Source organism: Gorilla gorilla, chromosome 10 (assembly GCF_029281585.2).
Source record: "Gorilla gorilla gorilla isolate KB3781 chromosome 10, NHGRI_mGorGor1-v2.1_pri, whole genome shotgun sequence".
NCBI classification, from domain to species: domain Eukaryota; kingdom Metazoa; phylum Chordata; class Mammalia; order Primates; family Hominidae; genus Gorilla; species Gorilla gorilla.
In genome coordinates this window covers 125,615,945-125,629,466 of record NC_073234.2, presented here as the reverse complement: position 1 = coordinate 125,629,466, position 13,522 = coordinate 125,615,945, and the positions used below count along the sequence as shown (strand labels likewise).

Sequence of the window (13,522 nt, the reverse complement as noted above, 5' to 3'; positions counted from 1 at the left end):
CCTGGCTAAAATGGTGAAACCCTGTCTCTACTAAAAATACAAAAAGTTAGCCGGGCATGGTGGCAGGTGCCTGTAGTCCCAGCTACTCAGGAAGCTGAGGCAGGAGTACGGCATGAACCTGGGAGGTGGAGCTTGTAGTGAGCCGAGATCATGACACTGCACTCCAGCCTGGGCAAAAGAGCGAGACACCGTCTCAAAAAAGAAAAAAGAAAAAAAAAAGAAAAGAAAAGAAGTAATAATCCTTCAATTTAATATTAGATGTTAATACTTTAAAAAGAATAAATTTTGACACAAGACAACTATACATTTTTTAAATAGACATGAAATACGTACCAAGTTTATTTGCCTTTAAATTATACAAACAGAAAAGACATGTTAGTCAAAATATTAAATTTTCTTGCATTTTACAGAAGAAAAATAAACTGAAGTAAAACTGTAGGAACTGCTGAACGTCACATAAATGTTTCTTCAGAACAAGAGATATTAGTTCCTAAAAGATTCTTCTAAAGTTTTTTTAAAAGAGATTAACAAAAACAGTAAGCCATTGGGTTATTACATTCTAAAAAAAAACTACATGTTTCTTAATGGACATATGTTTACATTTACAGATAGTAAACTTAGTTTCCTGTCTCATAAAACTCAGAAGACGCCAGTGATGTCTAAACTATGGAAAAGAATAAAAGCCTCTTTTTCATATGAAAAAACATTCAAACTAAATCTACCTTAACATTATTTTCTATGAAAACTTAATAAAGAATGGCTCTTCTGAAAACAAAATGCTATACAAATCAGTTTCAAAAAAGAAATACATTATGAGATTAGGCTCATAGCTAGTGGTATCAAGTAAAACCCCAAACGATGACACAAGAATTCACAGTATTAGCCGGTCCTCCCCACCCTCCCGAATTACCTGACCAATGGAAGTTTGGCTTTGTTGTTTCAGAAAGCACTGTTTCTTACATTCCATTAATTGTTCCAAATCACGCCACATTTTTGCTTGTTTCATATTTGGACCATGACTTTCTCGTATAACTTTTTGTTTTTCCCGAAGTTTCTATCATTAAAAAAAAAAAAGAATAATTAAATCTCAGTTACAGGGGTTTATTTCTATTGCTATAGTCAGAGGAATATGGTATGTTTTCTACAGTAGATAAATAATAGTTAGCTAAACCACATACTCTATAATGTACCAAAACTAAGATTATAAAAGTTAACTAAGGCCAGACGCGGTGGCTCATGTCTGTAATCCTAGCACTTTGGGAGGCTGAGGCGGGCAGATCATGAGGTCAGGAGATCAAGATCTCTACTAAACCCAACACTAAGTCAAACTGTTTGCCTTTCTAGTTCTCCACAAAAATACAAAAAAAAATTAGCCAGGCATGGGGGCGCGCGCCTGTAGTCCCAGCTACTCGGGAGGCTGAGGCAGGAGAATCGCTTGAACCTGGGAGGCGGAGTTTGCAGTGAGCCGAGATCACGCCACTACACTCCAGCTTGGCAACAGAGCAAGACTCTTTCTCAAAGAAAATACAAAAAACAAAAACAAACAAACAAAAAAAACCACACAAAACTATAAAAGGAAGTGAGAGAAAAAGATAGTTAGGAAAGTGGAACAGTATCATGGTGTGAAAAGAAGAATGTAGAGTTTGGAAGTCAGAAGACTTCGGTTTTAATCTGGTTTTGTCTCCTCTAGTGGTAAGCAAGGCACTTAATTTCTTGGGACTTCAGATTTCTCAGTTATCAATTAAGGTTAATAGACCAGGCGTGGTGGCTCACGACTGTAATCCCAGCACTTTGGGAGGCTGAGGCGGATAGATCACTTGAGGTTAGGAGTTCGAGACCAGACGGATCAACAAGGTGAAACCCTATCTCTACTAAAAATACAAAAATTAGCAGGGCATGGTGGCGTGTGCCTGTAGTCCCTGCTACTCAGGAGGCTGAGACAGGAGAATGGCTTGAATCTGGGAGGTGGAGGTTGCAGTGAGCTGCAGTCGCGCCACTATGAGACTCTAAGTCAAACTGCTTGCCTTTCTAGTTCTCCAACGAAAACCAGCTAGGAGGATATACATGACATATTACTCAAGAATGTACAGTTATAGCTCATATAGCTTTAAAATAATTCATTTATTAGCCTAAGCCTGAGAAATGTCCACATTTTGTTTTAGAATTTCAATTTACATAAAAATTTCTCAAGAAACCAACAGGATCAGTATATTCTATATACTAAAACCTAATACTTATTTATTCAAGATATAATTATGAAGCACCTGTTATATGTCAGGTATGCTTGGAGTTTCAAGTGGAAAACAGGACTCATGCTATATAGGTGGGCAGATCACCTGAAGTCAGGAGTTCGAGACCAGCCTGGCCAACATGGTGAAATCCCATCTGTACTAAAAATACAAAAATACGAAATACAAAAATTAGCCAGACATGGTGGCATGTGCCTGTAATTCCAGCTACTCAGAAGGCTGAGGCAGGAGAATTGCTTGAACCTGGAAGGCGGAGTGAGCCAAGATCGTGCCACTGCACTCCAGCCTGGGCAACAGAGTGAGATTCCGTCTCTGGAAAAAAAAAAAAAAATTAAGGTGAATAATAGGAGGCTGGGGGCTGGGCGCGGTGGCTCACACCTGTAATTCCAGCACTTTGGGAGGCCAAAGCAGGAGGATTGCTTGAGCTGGGGAGTTCAAGGCCTGCCTGGGTAACATGATACTCTGTCTCTACAAAAATAAAAATTCAAAAATTATCTGGGCATGGTGGTGGCACATGCCTGTAGTCCTAGCTAGTTGGGAGGCTGAGGTGGAAGGGTCACTTGAGCCAGGAATTTGAGGCTGCAGTGAGCTATGCTCTCACCACTGCACTGCAGCCTGGGCAACAGAGCGAGATCCTGTCCCTTAAAAACAAAACAAAACAAAACAAAAAAACCAAACCAAGGCTAATAATAGGGGAAAATAAAAGTATTTACTTGGTAAGATTATGTTTTCAAGTGACATAATAGATATTGAAATACTTGATAAATTATCATGTATTATATATATTCTTGTTATTAAATGTTATATTCTATCTTATCCTGAAACAGTGCATACTCTATTTATGTCCAAATAAATCAAGTTGTATGCACATATACTTCAGGGAGCAGGCCCAGTGATTACAAAAATAGTACACTATTAAATAAGCCAAAATCCTTCTCAGAATTGATTTTTGTTACTAACATCTTAGATGGTCCACCTGCCAAAACTGTTTTACTCATTGACTCTAAAATTTTAAACAGGAATAAAAGAATCTTCAATAAATTACAAAAATATACTTTGGTTCTATATTATGGCAAATTGAGGAAGGGTGACTGAAAGCAAGAGTAGACACAAAGTCAGAGACAATAAGTGACACTGTAGGAAAAAAGAGAGAGAGAATCCAGCCTGGGCAACAAAGTGAGACGCCCCTGTCTCTACAAAAAAAAAATTTTTTTTTAATTAGTTGTGTATGGTGGCACGTGCCTGTGGTCCCAGCTACTCAGGAGGCCGAGGCAAGAAGATCACTTGAGCCTGGGAACTCAAGGCTGCAGTGAGCTGTGACCATGCCATTACACTCCAGCCCAGGTGACAGAGTGAGACTGCTCAAAAAAAAAAAAAAAAAAGAAGAAGAAGAGAAGAAAAAGAAAAGAAAGGAATTCATTCATAATCCCATGCGCTAGAGATAACTACAGTTGACATTTTGGTAGAGAAGGTGAAAGTGCACATAGAAGGAAATGCAGTGTGTCAGAAATACCTGTACTGACACCGAGTGTGAGAAAATCACCAAGAGGGACAGAAAAGCAAGCAGAGACACAGAAGCAGAGTGCAAAGGAACAACCTCATCCTTTCCTCTTTTAACATACGGTCAATATACTAGTTGATCTGAGACACAAATGAGAATGCTGGTAGTTGGTACTTGCCCAAATAAGAGGATTAACTAAGCTGAGGACCAGATTCAAACCACCCATTAAATACTGCCCACCCAGCTATGCATAATGAAAGCAAAGTTAACAGCAAACAGGAATAGAAAACAACACAGAATTTTAAAAAATATAAATATAACCAGTAAATTTTTTGATGCAATACCTGGCATATTAATACATCTATTTAAGTTTATGTTACAAATAATGTATCTTACAACAAATATTTTATCCTTATAAACTATAAAGTATTTAGAAAGGCCATTAAGGCAGACCAAGAATTTTAAGACTTCTGCACATGATTTTAAATTAAGGCACTACTTAACCTGTAACTTTTCTTATATCATTGGAATAATTTCCTTGTCAAAAAATCCTAACAACCTATAAAAGTTATTTAAAGAACCAAAGACAGGATGTGGGCACTGTCTGTGTCAGAAATATTAAATTTAATTTGCTTCATAACTGTGTGTGTTTGAAACCTTTAACTTTATGAATACAACTGATGTTAGTATGTATATATTTTAAATCTTATTATCACTTACATTTGTTTACAGTTGCAATGTACAAAAATTACTAATCACTGATTTCATTGTTCTTTAAAGGAGGAGATGGTGGTATAGAAGGGGGTAAACTCAGTTGGCCTGAGGAGGTCTATGGATGTCCAGTTTATATTGGCTTAGAGGGCTTAGACTATCATCACTTTGAAAGGCTGGGTTTGTTCTGTTTGCCTTGAAAATTTAGATCTACTCTATAAGTTTGAGGATTAAGAAGCTTTGCTTCTTAAATGATACAGTCTGACATTTGGGGAATGAGCTAGTCATTGGTTCACTTGCTTAAATATACTTGATATATTTTGAGACTCTATCTCAAAAAAAAAAAAAGTCAATTTTGACAATCATATAAAATCCTACAAATCCAAAAATCTCTAGTTAAAATATTATACAAATGAATGTTTATAATTTGATTCAAATATGTGCTTTCAAATATGAAAATTATTTCTTTTTTTCCTTTTAAGTATGGTGTGTCATCCCATAAGTGAAATAAGGTACACAGAATTCACTATTCTCCCAGTAAATAGAGGAATCAGCTTCAAGAAGGCTTCCTTTTATTTTTTATTTATTTTCTTTGATATAATGGTCATTTATTCACAAATCACAGGTGAACACTTTAGCGAAATGGCTAATTTCAGGTTTGAGACAGAAAATGTACAGTATGAAATTAGAACATTTTGTCACACCAGAAAACAAAGAAGCCATCAAAGTCTACTAGGATTTTTTCAAAAGGATTCAAAAGCTGACTTCAAGAGGCTTCCACTGGCCAAATTTGAGTACGAATGGGACTAATAATCACAATAGATTGAAACATATCAAATATGTTCAATTTAAAAGTCATAAGATTACTTTTGAAGGATGATAAAGAACCAACTCATCATTTTGAAAACCAGTAAATAGTGAATCAAGCAGTTATTCTACCTTTCTTGTATGAATGTAACTCAGGGTAAGTAAACAGAAGATAAGGAGAAGTTGCTCTTTACAGAATTATTCCAGTCAATAAATGAAGAACGAATGACATAATCAGAATGTTACCACTGTGCAACTTCTAATGAATTAAGGATCTAGGAAATGATTACCAATGGCTGTCTACATCATAAGAAGAAAGCTTCCTGATAGAAGCACATACCACCATCTATGAAGTATTCTTGCCAAATATCAAAACATATTTAATCAAGCTTCTAGATCTAACTACCAATTCACAAGATATACTGGGAACAGAAGAACATGCTAATTGACACCAAAGGGTTACCAACAGCAAAGTTCAAAATGTTGAAAACCCGCTAGGACAAATTACCGTTTTTTTTTTTTTTCTTTTCAACAAATAAATTGTAAGGAAAAAATGATGTAATGGGGGAGTAACCTGGAGAAAGAGAGACTTAAGAGATATATAAGCTAATAACAATGTATGGACTCTTATTAGGATCCTGATTCAAACAAATAAATCATGGTGAAGTTTGAACATTGGGTATTGGATGTTACGTAATTATTTTAAATTCTTTTCGGTAGGATAATGGTATTGTGGTTATGTTCAAAAAGAGTGTTTATGGTACATACTGAAATGTGACGAGATAAAATAATAAGTCTGCGATGTGCTTAAAAATAATTTAGAAAAAAAATTTGGGGCAGGTACTGGATGAGATTATAGACAAAACAAGGCTGGCCATGAATTTAATGATTAGAGTTGGATGATGGATATATATGGATTGATTAAAATATAGTTTTGAAAATTTCCATAATAAAGGCTATCATTTTTTATTTTTTCTTTGAGATGGAGTTTTGCTCTTGTTTTCCAGGCTGGAGTGCAATGGTGTGATCTCTGCTCACTGCAACCTCCACCTCCTGGGTTCAAGCAATTCTCCTGCCTCAGCCTCCTGAGTAGCTGGGATTACAGGTGCCTGCCACCATGCCAGCTAGTTTTTTGTATTTTTAGTAGAGAAGGGGTTTCACTATGTTGGCCAGGCTGGTCTTGAACTCCTGACCTCAGGTGACCCACCCACCTTGGCCTCCCAAAGTGCTGGGATTACAGGCATGAGCCACTGCACCTGGGATGCTTTTTTTTTTTTTTTAAGACACAGTTTCACTGTGTCACACAGGCTGGAGTGCAGTGGCGTGATCTTGGCTCACTGCAACCTCTGGGTTCAAGTGATTCTCATGCCTCAGCCTCCCGAGTAGCTAGGATCACAGGCACATGCCACCACGCCTGGCTAATTTTTGTATTATTAGTAGAGATGAAGTTTCACCATGTTGGCCAGACTGGTCTCAAACTCCTGACCTCAAGTGATCTGCCTGCCTTGGCCTCCCAAAGTACTGGGTTATAGTCGTGAGCCACTGTGCCCAGCCAAGTTTTTTTTTTTTTTTTTTTTAAAGTAAGGAACATATCACCTTTATTTACCAATTACTCCATTGTTTTCTATACCATTTGTTTTCTTAAGTTTACTTATAGGTTTCTAGGAGCTAATTCATCTTTCAAGTACAAGCATAGATAGACACACATATGTTTTTAATAATGATTCAAACCAGGAAAATGTAAATAAGAGTGAATAACTTTGCCATCACCAATGTATTGAGTCACACCAGTAGCTAAACTGTACAAATACATATTAAGACGGAAATGAAGCCATATTTTTTCATTTGTATTTTAAGAATGGACAAGCTTCAATAAATATATAATCATTTACAGGTTTCAGAATATTTGAACAATGAAATTAGACATCCATATATAGTCAGTATTTTAAAAGAAAACTTGCAGCTAAACAATCTCTACCTATGATGCTACAAACTTAGAAAACCTAGTAAGAAGGCTGGGCGCAGTGGCTTGTGCCTGTAATCCCAGCACTTTGGGAGGCCAAGGTGGATGGATTGCTTGGGCTCAGGAGTTTGAGACCAGCCTGGGCAACATGGCGAAACCCCATCTCTACAAAAAATACAAAAAAATTAGCCAGGTGTGGTAGTGCACTCCTGTAGTCCGCTGAGGCGGGAGGATCGCTTGAGCCTGGGAGGCAGAGGATGCAGTGAGCTGAGATCGCACCACTGCACTCCAGCCTGGGTAACAGAGTGAGACCCTTCCCTAATATATTGCCAAAAAAAAAAAAAAAAAAGAAAACCTAATACGAAGTCCAGGTGTCGTGGCTCGTGCCTGTAATCCCAGCACTTTGGGAGGCCAAGGTGGGAGGATCGCTTGAGCCCAGGAGATTAAGAGCCTGGGCAATATGGCGAAACCCCGTCTCTACAAAAAAAAAAAAATACAAAAATTAGCTGGGCATGGTGGCATGCTCCTGTAGTCCCAGCTATTCAGGAGGCTGAGGTGGGAGGATCGCCTGAGCGTGGGGAGGCCAAGGCTGCGGTGAGCTGAGATCGTGCCACTGCACTCCAGCCAGCCTAGGTGACAGAGTGAGACTCTGTCTCGAAAAAAAAGGAAAAAGATTTTGAACACTAGGTATCAGATGTTAACATCCAATTGTTATTGTTTAACAACATAATTATTGTTAAATTATTTTTGGCATGATATTTTGGTATGATAGTGGTAGGAAACTTTTTTTTTCACTCTGTCACCCAGGCTGGCTGGAGTGCAGTGGCATGATCTCGGCTCACTGCAGGATTGCCTCCCCAGGCTGAAGCAATCCTCCCACCTTAGCCTCCCAAGTAGCTGCAACTACAGGTGCATGCCACCTTGCCTGGCTAATTTTTGTATTTTTTGTAGAGATGGGGTCTTGCCATGTTGCTCAGGCTGATCTCAAACTCCTGGGTTCAAACAATCCTCCCACCTCAGCCTCCCAAAATGCTGGGATTACAAATAGGTATGGGTCACTTTGCCTGGCCAGAAAACATTATTTTCAATAGTGAAACTAAAGAAACAGAAAAAATGTTGTATAGTGGAACACAGTTAGTCTTCATTATGCAATATAGACTTAAAATCAATGAAGATGATCTTATAACTCATCTAAATCAATCTAGGTAATTTAATTTTTAAATTTCTCACCTACGTATTTCAGTTTAAATATGAGGAAATGAACCCTAAAGTGATTAGAGGGCTTGTTTAGAATCACAAGCCTAAGAGTGAAGCCAAGTCACTTGATGACTGGTCATCTTTCCTCTGAATTATTAGTAAGTATACGTTTTTTCTTTTTTTCTCCTAAGAATGCAAAGCTGGTGTCTTTGTTAAACTGGTTGCTTTATGAAGTCAGCTAGACTAACTAATCAGTTGGTCATTTAAGTCCTGATGGTCAAGGCTATAACTTACTCTCTACCACTTCTAGGAGTGGCTCAGAGAACTAAGAAAAATAATTATACAGTCCTATTTCAGTTGCCATCAGATAACTCTGGCAGGAGGGAGCTGAGCATCTCAAGCAAGGTTTTTCAGTTGTTTGTATTAAATAAATCAATGTTTGTAAAGCGCTTAGACTAGGGCCTAGAACTTTGTGTTTATTAAATAAAGTAAATGAATAAATTTCCATCTATCTCATAAAGAGATATCTGAGAATAATTTTTTTTTTTTTTTTTTTGAGATGGAGTATCGCTCTGTCACCCAGGCTAGAGTGCAATGGCGCAATCTCGGCTCACTGCAACCTTTGCCTCCCTGGTTCAAGCGATTCTCCTGCCTCAGGCTCCAGAGTAGCTGGGATTACAGGCGCCTGCCACCACGCCTGGCTAATTTTTGTATTTTTCATAGAGACGGGGTTTCACCATGTTGGCCAGGCTGGTCTTGAGTTCCTGACCTCAACTGATCCACTGGCCTTGGCCTTCCAAAGTGCTGGGATTACAGGCGTGAGCCACCGCGCCCAGCCTGAGGATAATCTGAAAACTGTAACGCAGAACATTATCATGAACTCTCTGTGATTTAAAAATAGATAATTTTTTCTTTCAAAAATCCATCGTGCCTTTATTTCTGTAAAACTAAATTCTTAAGGAAGTCTTCCATCTTTAAAATGAATGAATAATTTCCCCTCAAAAACTGTACTATGACCTTTTGAAAACAATGACAGTCATAAACCATGTACAGTACTGAAAGACTGAATCAGTTAGACACATTTAAAAAAATAAATAATAATTCTTACCTTTCCAAGGTTTTCTTGTTCAGCAGTATTTTTGGTATACTGTTCCCTAGGGAGTCAACATAATGATTTACTTTCAATTTACTTCAAATGATTTGATCATACAAGTGAATTATAAATTAATATATCTATCTAAAATACACTAGGCAATATAGTTTAGGGTACTGGAGTCAGAATGAAACCCATTATCAAATTCTTTGTCTTTCCCCATCTTTAGTTAGTTCTTCAAGTAAATAGTAATTTAAGGAAAAAAAAGAAAGCAAAACATTTCATAGGAAATTAAGATAATTAAAATGTTAAATATTATTTCTGGTTAATCTACCCTCAAAACAATGGCAACCCATTTGCTTAAATTACACATTGTTTTTGAAGAGGTTTGTAGAAAGGAGAAAGGATATACATTTTAAATAAACATTAAGTAGCACGTAATCTTGCAATTCTACTTCTAGGAAGTCATCCTACAAAAATATCCCATAACTTAAATAAACATAAAAGCAGACTATTTATTTCATCAATGCTTATAATAGTGAAAATATGCAAACAAACTAAATGTCTATAGATGGGAAAATGTTTAAGCAAATTATGGCATATCTATTGAAACAAATAATAAGGAGTTATACAAAAGAACGAGGTAAATCTATAAATACTGAAGTGGAAAATATTCTAGATCAAGAGAAAAACAGCATATGTAGTTTAATCTTTTTTTTTTCCTTTGAGACAAGGTCTCACTCTGTTGCCCAGGTTGGAGTGCAGTGGCATGATCACACCTCACTGTAGCTAGCCTCCACCTCCCTGGCCCAAGTGAATCTCCCACTTTAGCCTCCCAGGTACTGGGATTACAGACATGTGTCGCCATATTGGGCTATTTTTTTTGTATTTTTTTGGTAGACACAGGGTTTTGCCATGTTGCCCAGGCTGGTCTTGAACTCTGGGGCTCAAGCAATTGGCTCATCTCAGCCTCCCAAATGCTAGGATTACAGGTGTAAGCCACCACACCCAGGTGCAGTTTAATCTTATTTTTATATACATATGTATGTATACGTGTGTGTATACACACATACATATAACATTTCCCATGCATTAACTAACACACATATATACAGATGTATCAGCAAACGCATGGGAAAAGAATATGGCTTAATGTACACCAAAGTATTAACAGTAGACATTTCTGAGACATGGCAATATGGACAGCACCAAAGTATTAACAGTAGACATTTCTGAGACATGGCAATATGGACAGCATTCAACTTCTGTGCACACTACTTCATAATGGTTACTGTTGTTTTTACAAGTATTTCTTTTGTAAGCTAAAAAAATAATTTTAATGTAAAAATTAAAAACATAATAACATTGTATTTTATTTGTAAACAAAATTATATTTCAATACTATTTAAGACAAAATGTGAGATTTAAAGCAGGTGACATGTTAAGGATAAAGACTGAAGGCTGGGGCTGGGCGCGGTGGCTCACGAGGTCAGGAGATCGAGACCATCCTGGCTAACACGGTGAAACCCTGTCTCTACTAAAAATACAAAAAAATTAGCCAGGCATGGTGGCGGGCACCTGTAGTCCCAGCTACTCAGGAGGCTGAGGCAGGAGAATGGCGTGAACCCAGGAGGCGGAGGTTGCAGCGAGCCGAGATCGCGCCACTGCACTCCAGCCTGGGCAACAGAGTGAGACTCCGTCTCAAAAAAAAAAAAAAAAAAAAAAGACTGAAGGATGAGGGGTAAAGGAACACACAACAAAGAAGAGACTGTTTTTGTGTGTGAAGCTACACTGCAGTATTTAAGAAAAAATTAAACAATATAAAATTGGGACTCCAAGAAATCCTAAGCCATAAAAAGAGAAAATACAGCAGTCTAAGTAAAGGAAAATTTTGCAATTAGTCCTGATGAATCCTCATTTTCAGTAGGGCGTAGTGGCTCATGCCTGTAATCCCAGCACTCTGGGAGGCTGAGGAGGGCGGTTCACTTGAGGTCAGGAGTTTGAGACCAACCTGGCTAACATGGTGAAACCCCATTTCTACAAAAATACAAAAATATAAACTACAAAAATACAAATAACAAAAATTAGCCAAACGCAGTGGTGTGTGCCTGTAATCCCAGCTACTTGGGAGGCTGAGGCAGGAGAATATGCTTGAACCTGGGAGGCGGAGGTTGCAGTGAGCCGAGATCGTGCCACTGCACTCCAGCCTGGGTGACAGAGCAAGACTCAAAAAAAAAAAAAAATCTAGCTAGAAGACAGATCAGAAAATGAATAGTTCAAGAGCAATTATTTCCTTCTTTGCTATTTATATCGATAACTTTGGAAGAAATAGAACTTAATTTATAAAAATTTTTATTTTTTAAGAACAAATTTAACTTTTCTCATTTCTTATCATTGGCCATATAGATTTATATGAACAAAGTTTACATACAATGAAAGAATATGAATAAGTACATTTTTAGTTTAATATGTTAGAGTATTAGAAAAAACACTGCTCTATACAGTATTTTCAGTCTGGCTTGCATTCTAGTGCATTACATTGAAAAAAAATTCAGATTCTGCAAGACACTCTATTTCTTAGATTTTTTTTTTTTTTTTTTTTTTTTAAAGACAGAGTCTCCCTCTGTCGCTCAGGCTGGAACGCAGTGGCATGATTTCGGCTTACTGCAGCCCCTACTCCCCGGGTTCAAGCGATTCCCATGCCTCAGCCTCCTAAGTAGCTGGGACTACGGGCGCCCACCACCATGCCCGGCCTCTTTTTATAACATTAATGTACATGCCACTCAAAACTCAATGCAATCTAGAATAAACGTGAGCCCTACATTTTATCTGAATTTTTACTGAATAGTAATAGCAAAACATTTAATATTTGAATTGTTATGAGGAGCAAAGAAGGCTTATGTTGTTCAATGACTGCATTTTATCACACCTAGCAATTCAACCATAAATGTATTTTTTTTTAGGCAGGATTTGATTTATTACAGTACGCCACAAGCTGGGATTGCAAAAAAAGCAGCATATAAGGACTAAGCAGTATTTATATATCCTTCTTGAAGACTGGTACACTGCAATCACACAATTTCCAGCTAAAATGCAGTCATCACACTGCACAATTAGCAGGCAGATGACTAGTCTAGGCCATGTGGGACTTTAAAAAGAGACCAACTTTACTGCTTATGACAAAGCAATTATGAAATTATATATATTCCTGGGTGGCGGGGAATGAAGAGTTATTGCTTAATGGTTACAAGAGTTTTTGTTTGGGATAATGAAAAAATTTTGTAAATATACAGTGGTGATGGCTGTACAATATTGTGAATGTAATCAATGCCAATGAACTGTACACTTAAAAATGGGTAAAGTGGCAAATTTTATATATTTTATCACAATCAAAAAGTAAGCAAGCAAGAAATAAAATCATACGCATTCCTACTTAGCAGGGCTAAAATATCTAGATGTTTAGTAAGATTTAGTATTAAATAATATCTTAGTGTCTACTTACTTAAATATGCTAAATTTGTATAATTCTATCTTATTTATAAAACTTTTATTGGTGAAAATATTAAGTATCTCAATATAAAACAACAAAATTACTTGCCTAATTGCCTTTCTTTTTTCTTGTTGATCAGAAGAGATATATGCCTTCATCTCATCAGTAGCACGATGAAGTTGAACTTCTAGGTTCTAAATAGAAAGACTTAAGTTTTAGGGAAGACTTTGATATAGAAAAAGCTCAGAAATGTTTTTGATCTACTTTGTCTTACCTTAATCATACAATTTGTATAATGGTATCTACTTTCTTCTTGAAGACATTCTTCACGGAGTCTTCTAACTTCCTATAATATATAATTTTAGATAGGTGACATTATCGAAAGAATGAGACAGATATGGCGACAATGACTTTAGATGTACAACAAAGGACTACCATCAGAGTCATTTCCTCTTCTGCAATTTTAACTTTGTTTATTCTAGCACAATAAGAGATAATCTTTTTCTAGAGA

The 13,522-nt window shown here is 37.0% G+C and overlaps 1 protein-coding gene across 3 annotated transcripts in view; it reads right to left on the bottom strand.

Moving 5' to 3' along the window:
* Positions 1–304: 304 nt before the first annotated feature.
* IFT81 (intraflagellar transport 81) overlaps positions 305–13,522 on the bottom strand; it is a 97,258-nt gene continuing 84,040 nt past the window's right edge. For all 3 annotated transcript variants that reach the window (XM_004053880.3, XM_004053881.5, XM_055359022.1), the window contains 4 exons: positions 13,286–13,357; positions 13,120–13,205; positions 9,537–9,582; positions 305–1,054 (listed from right to left, as the gene is read on the bottom strand). In XM_004053880.3, the coding sequence (XP_004053928.2) occupies positions 872–1,054; positions 9,537–9,582; positions 13,120–13,205; positions 13,286–13,357 (387 nt within the window). In that variant the 3' untranslated portion in view covers positions 305–871. The remainder of the gene's footprint in view (positions 1,055–9,536; positions 9,583–13,119; positions 13,206–13,285; positions 13,358–13,522) is intronic.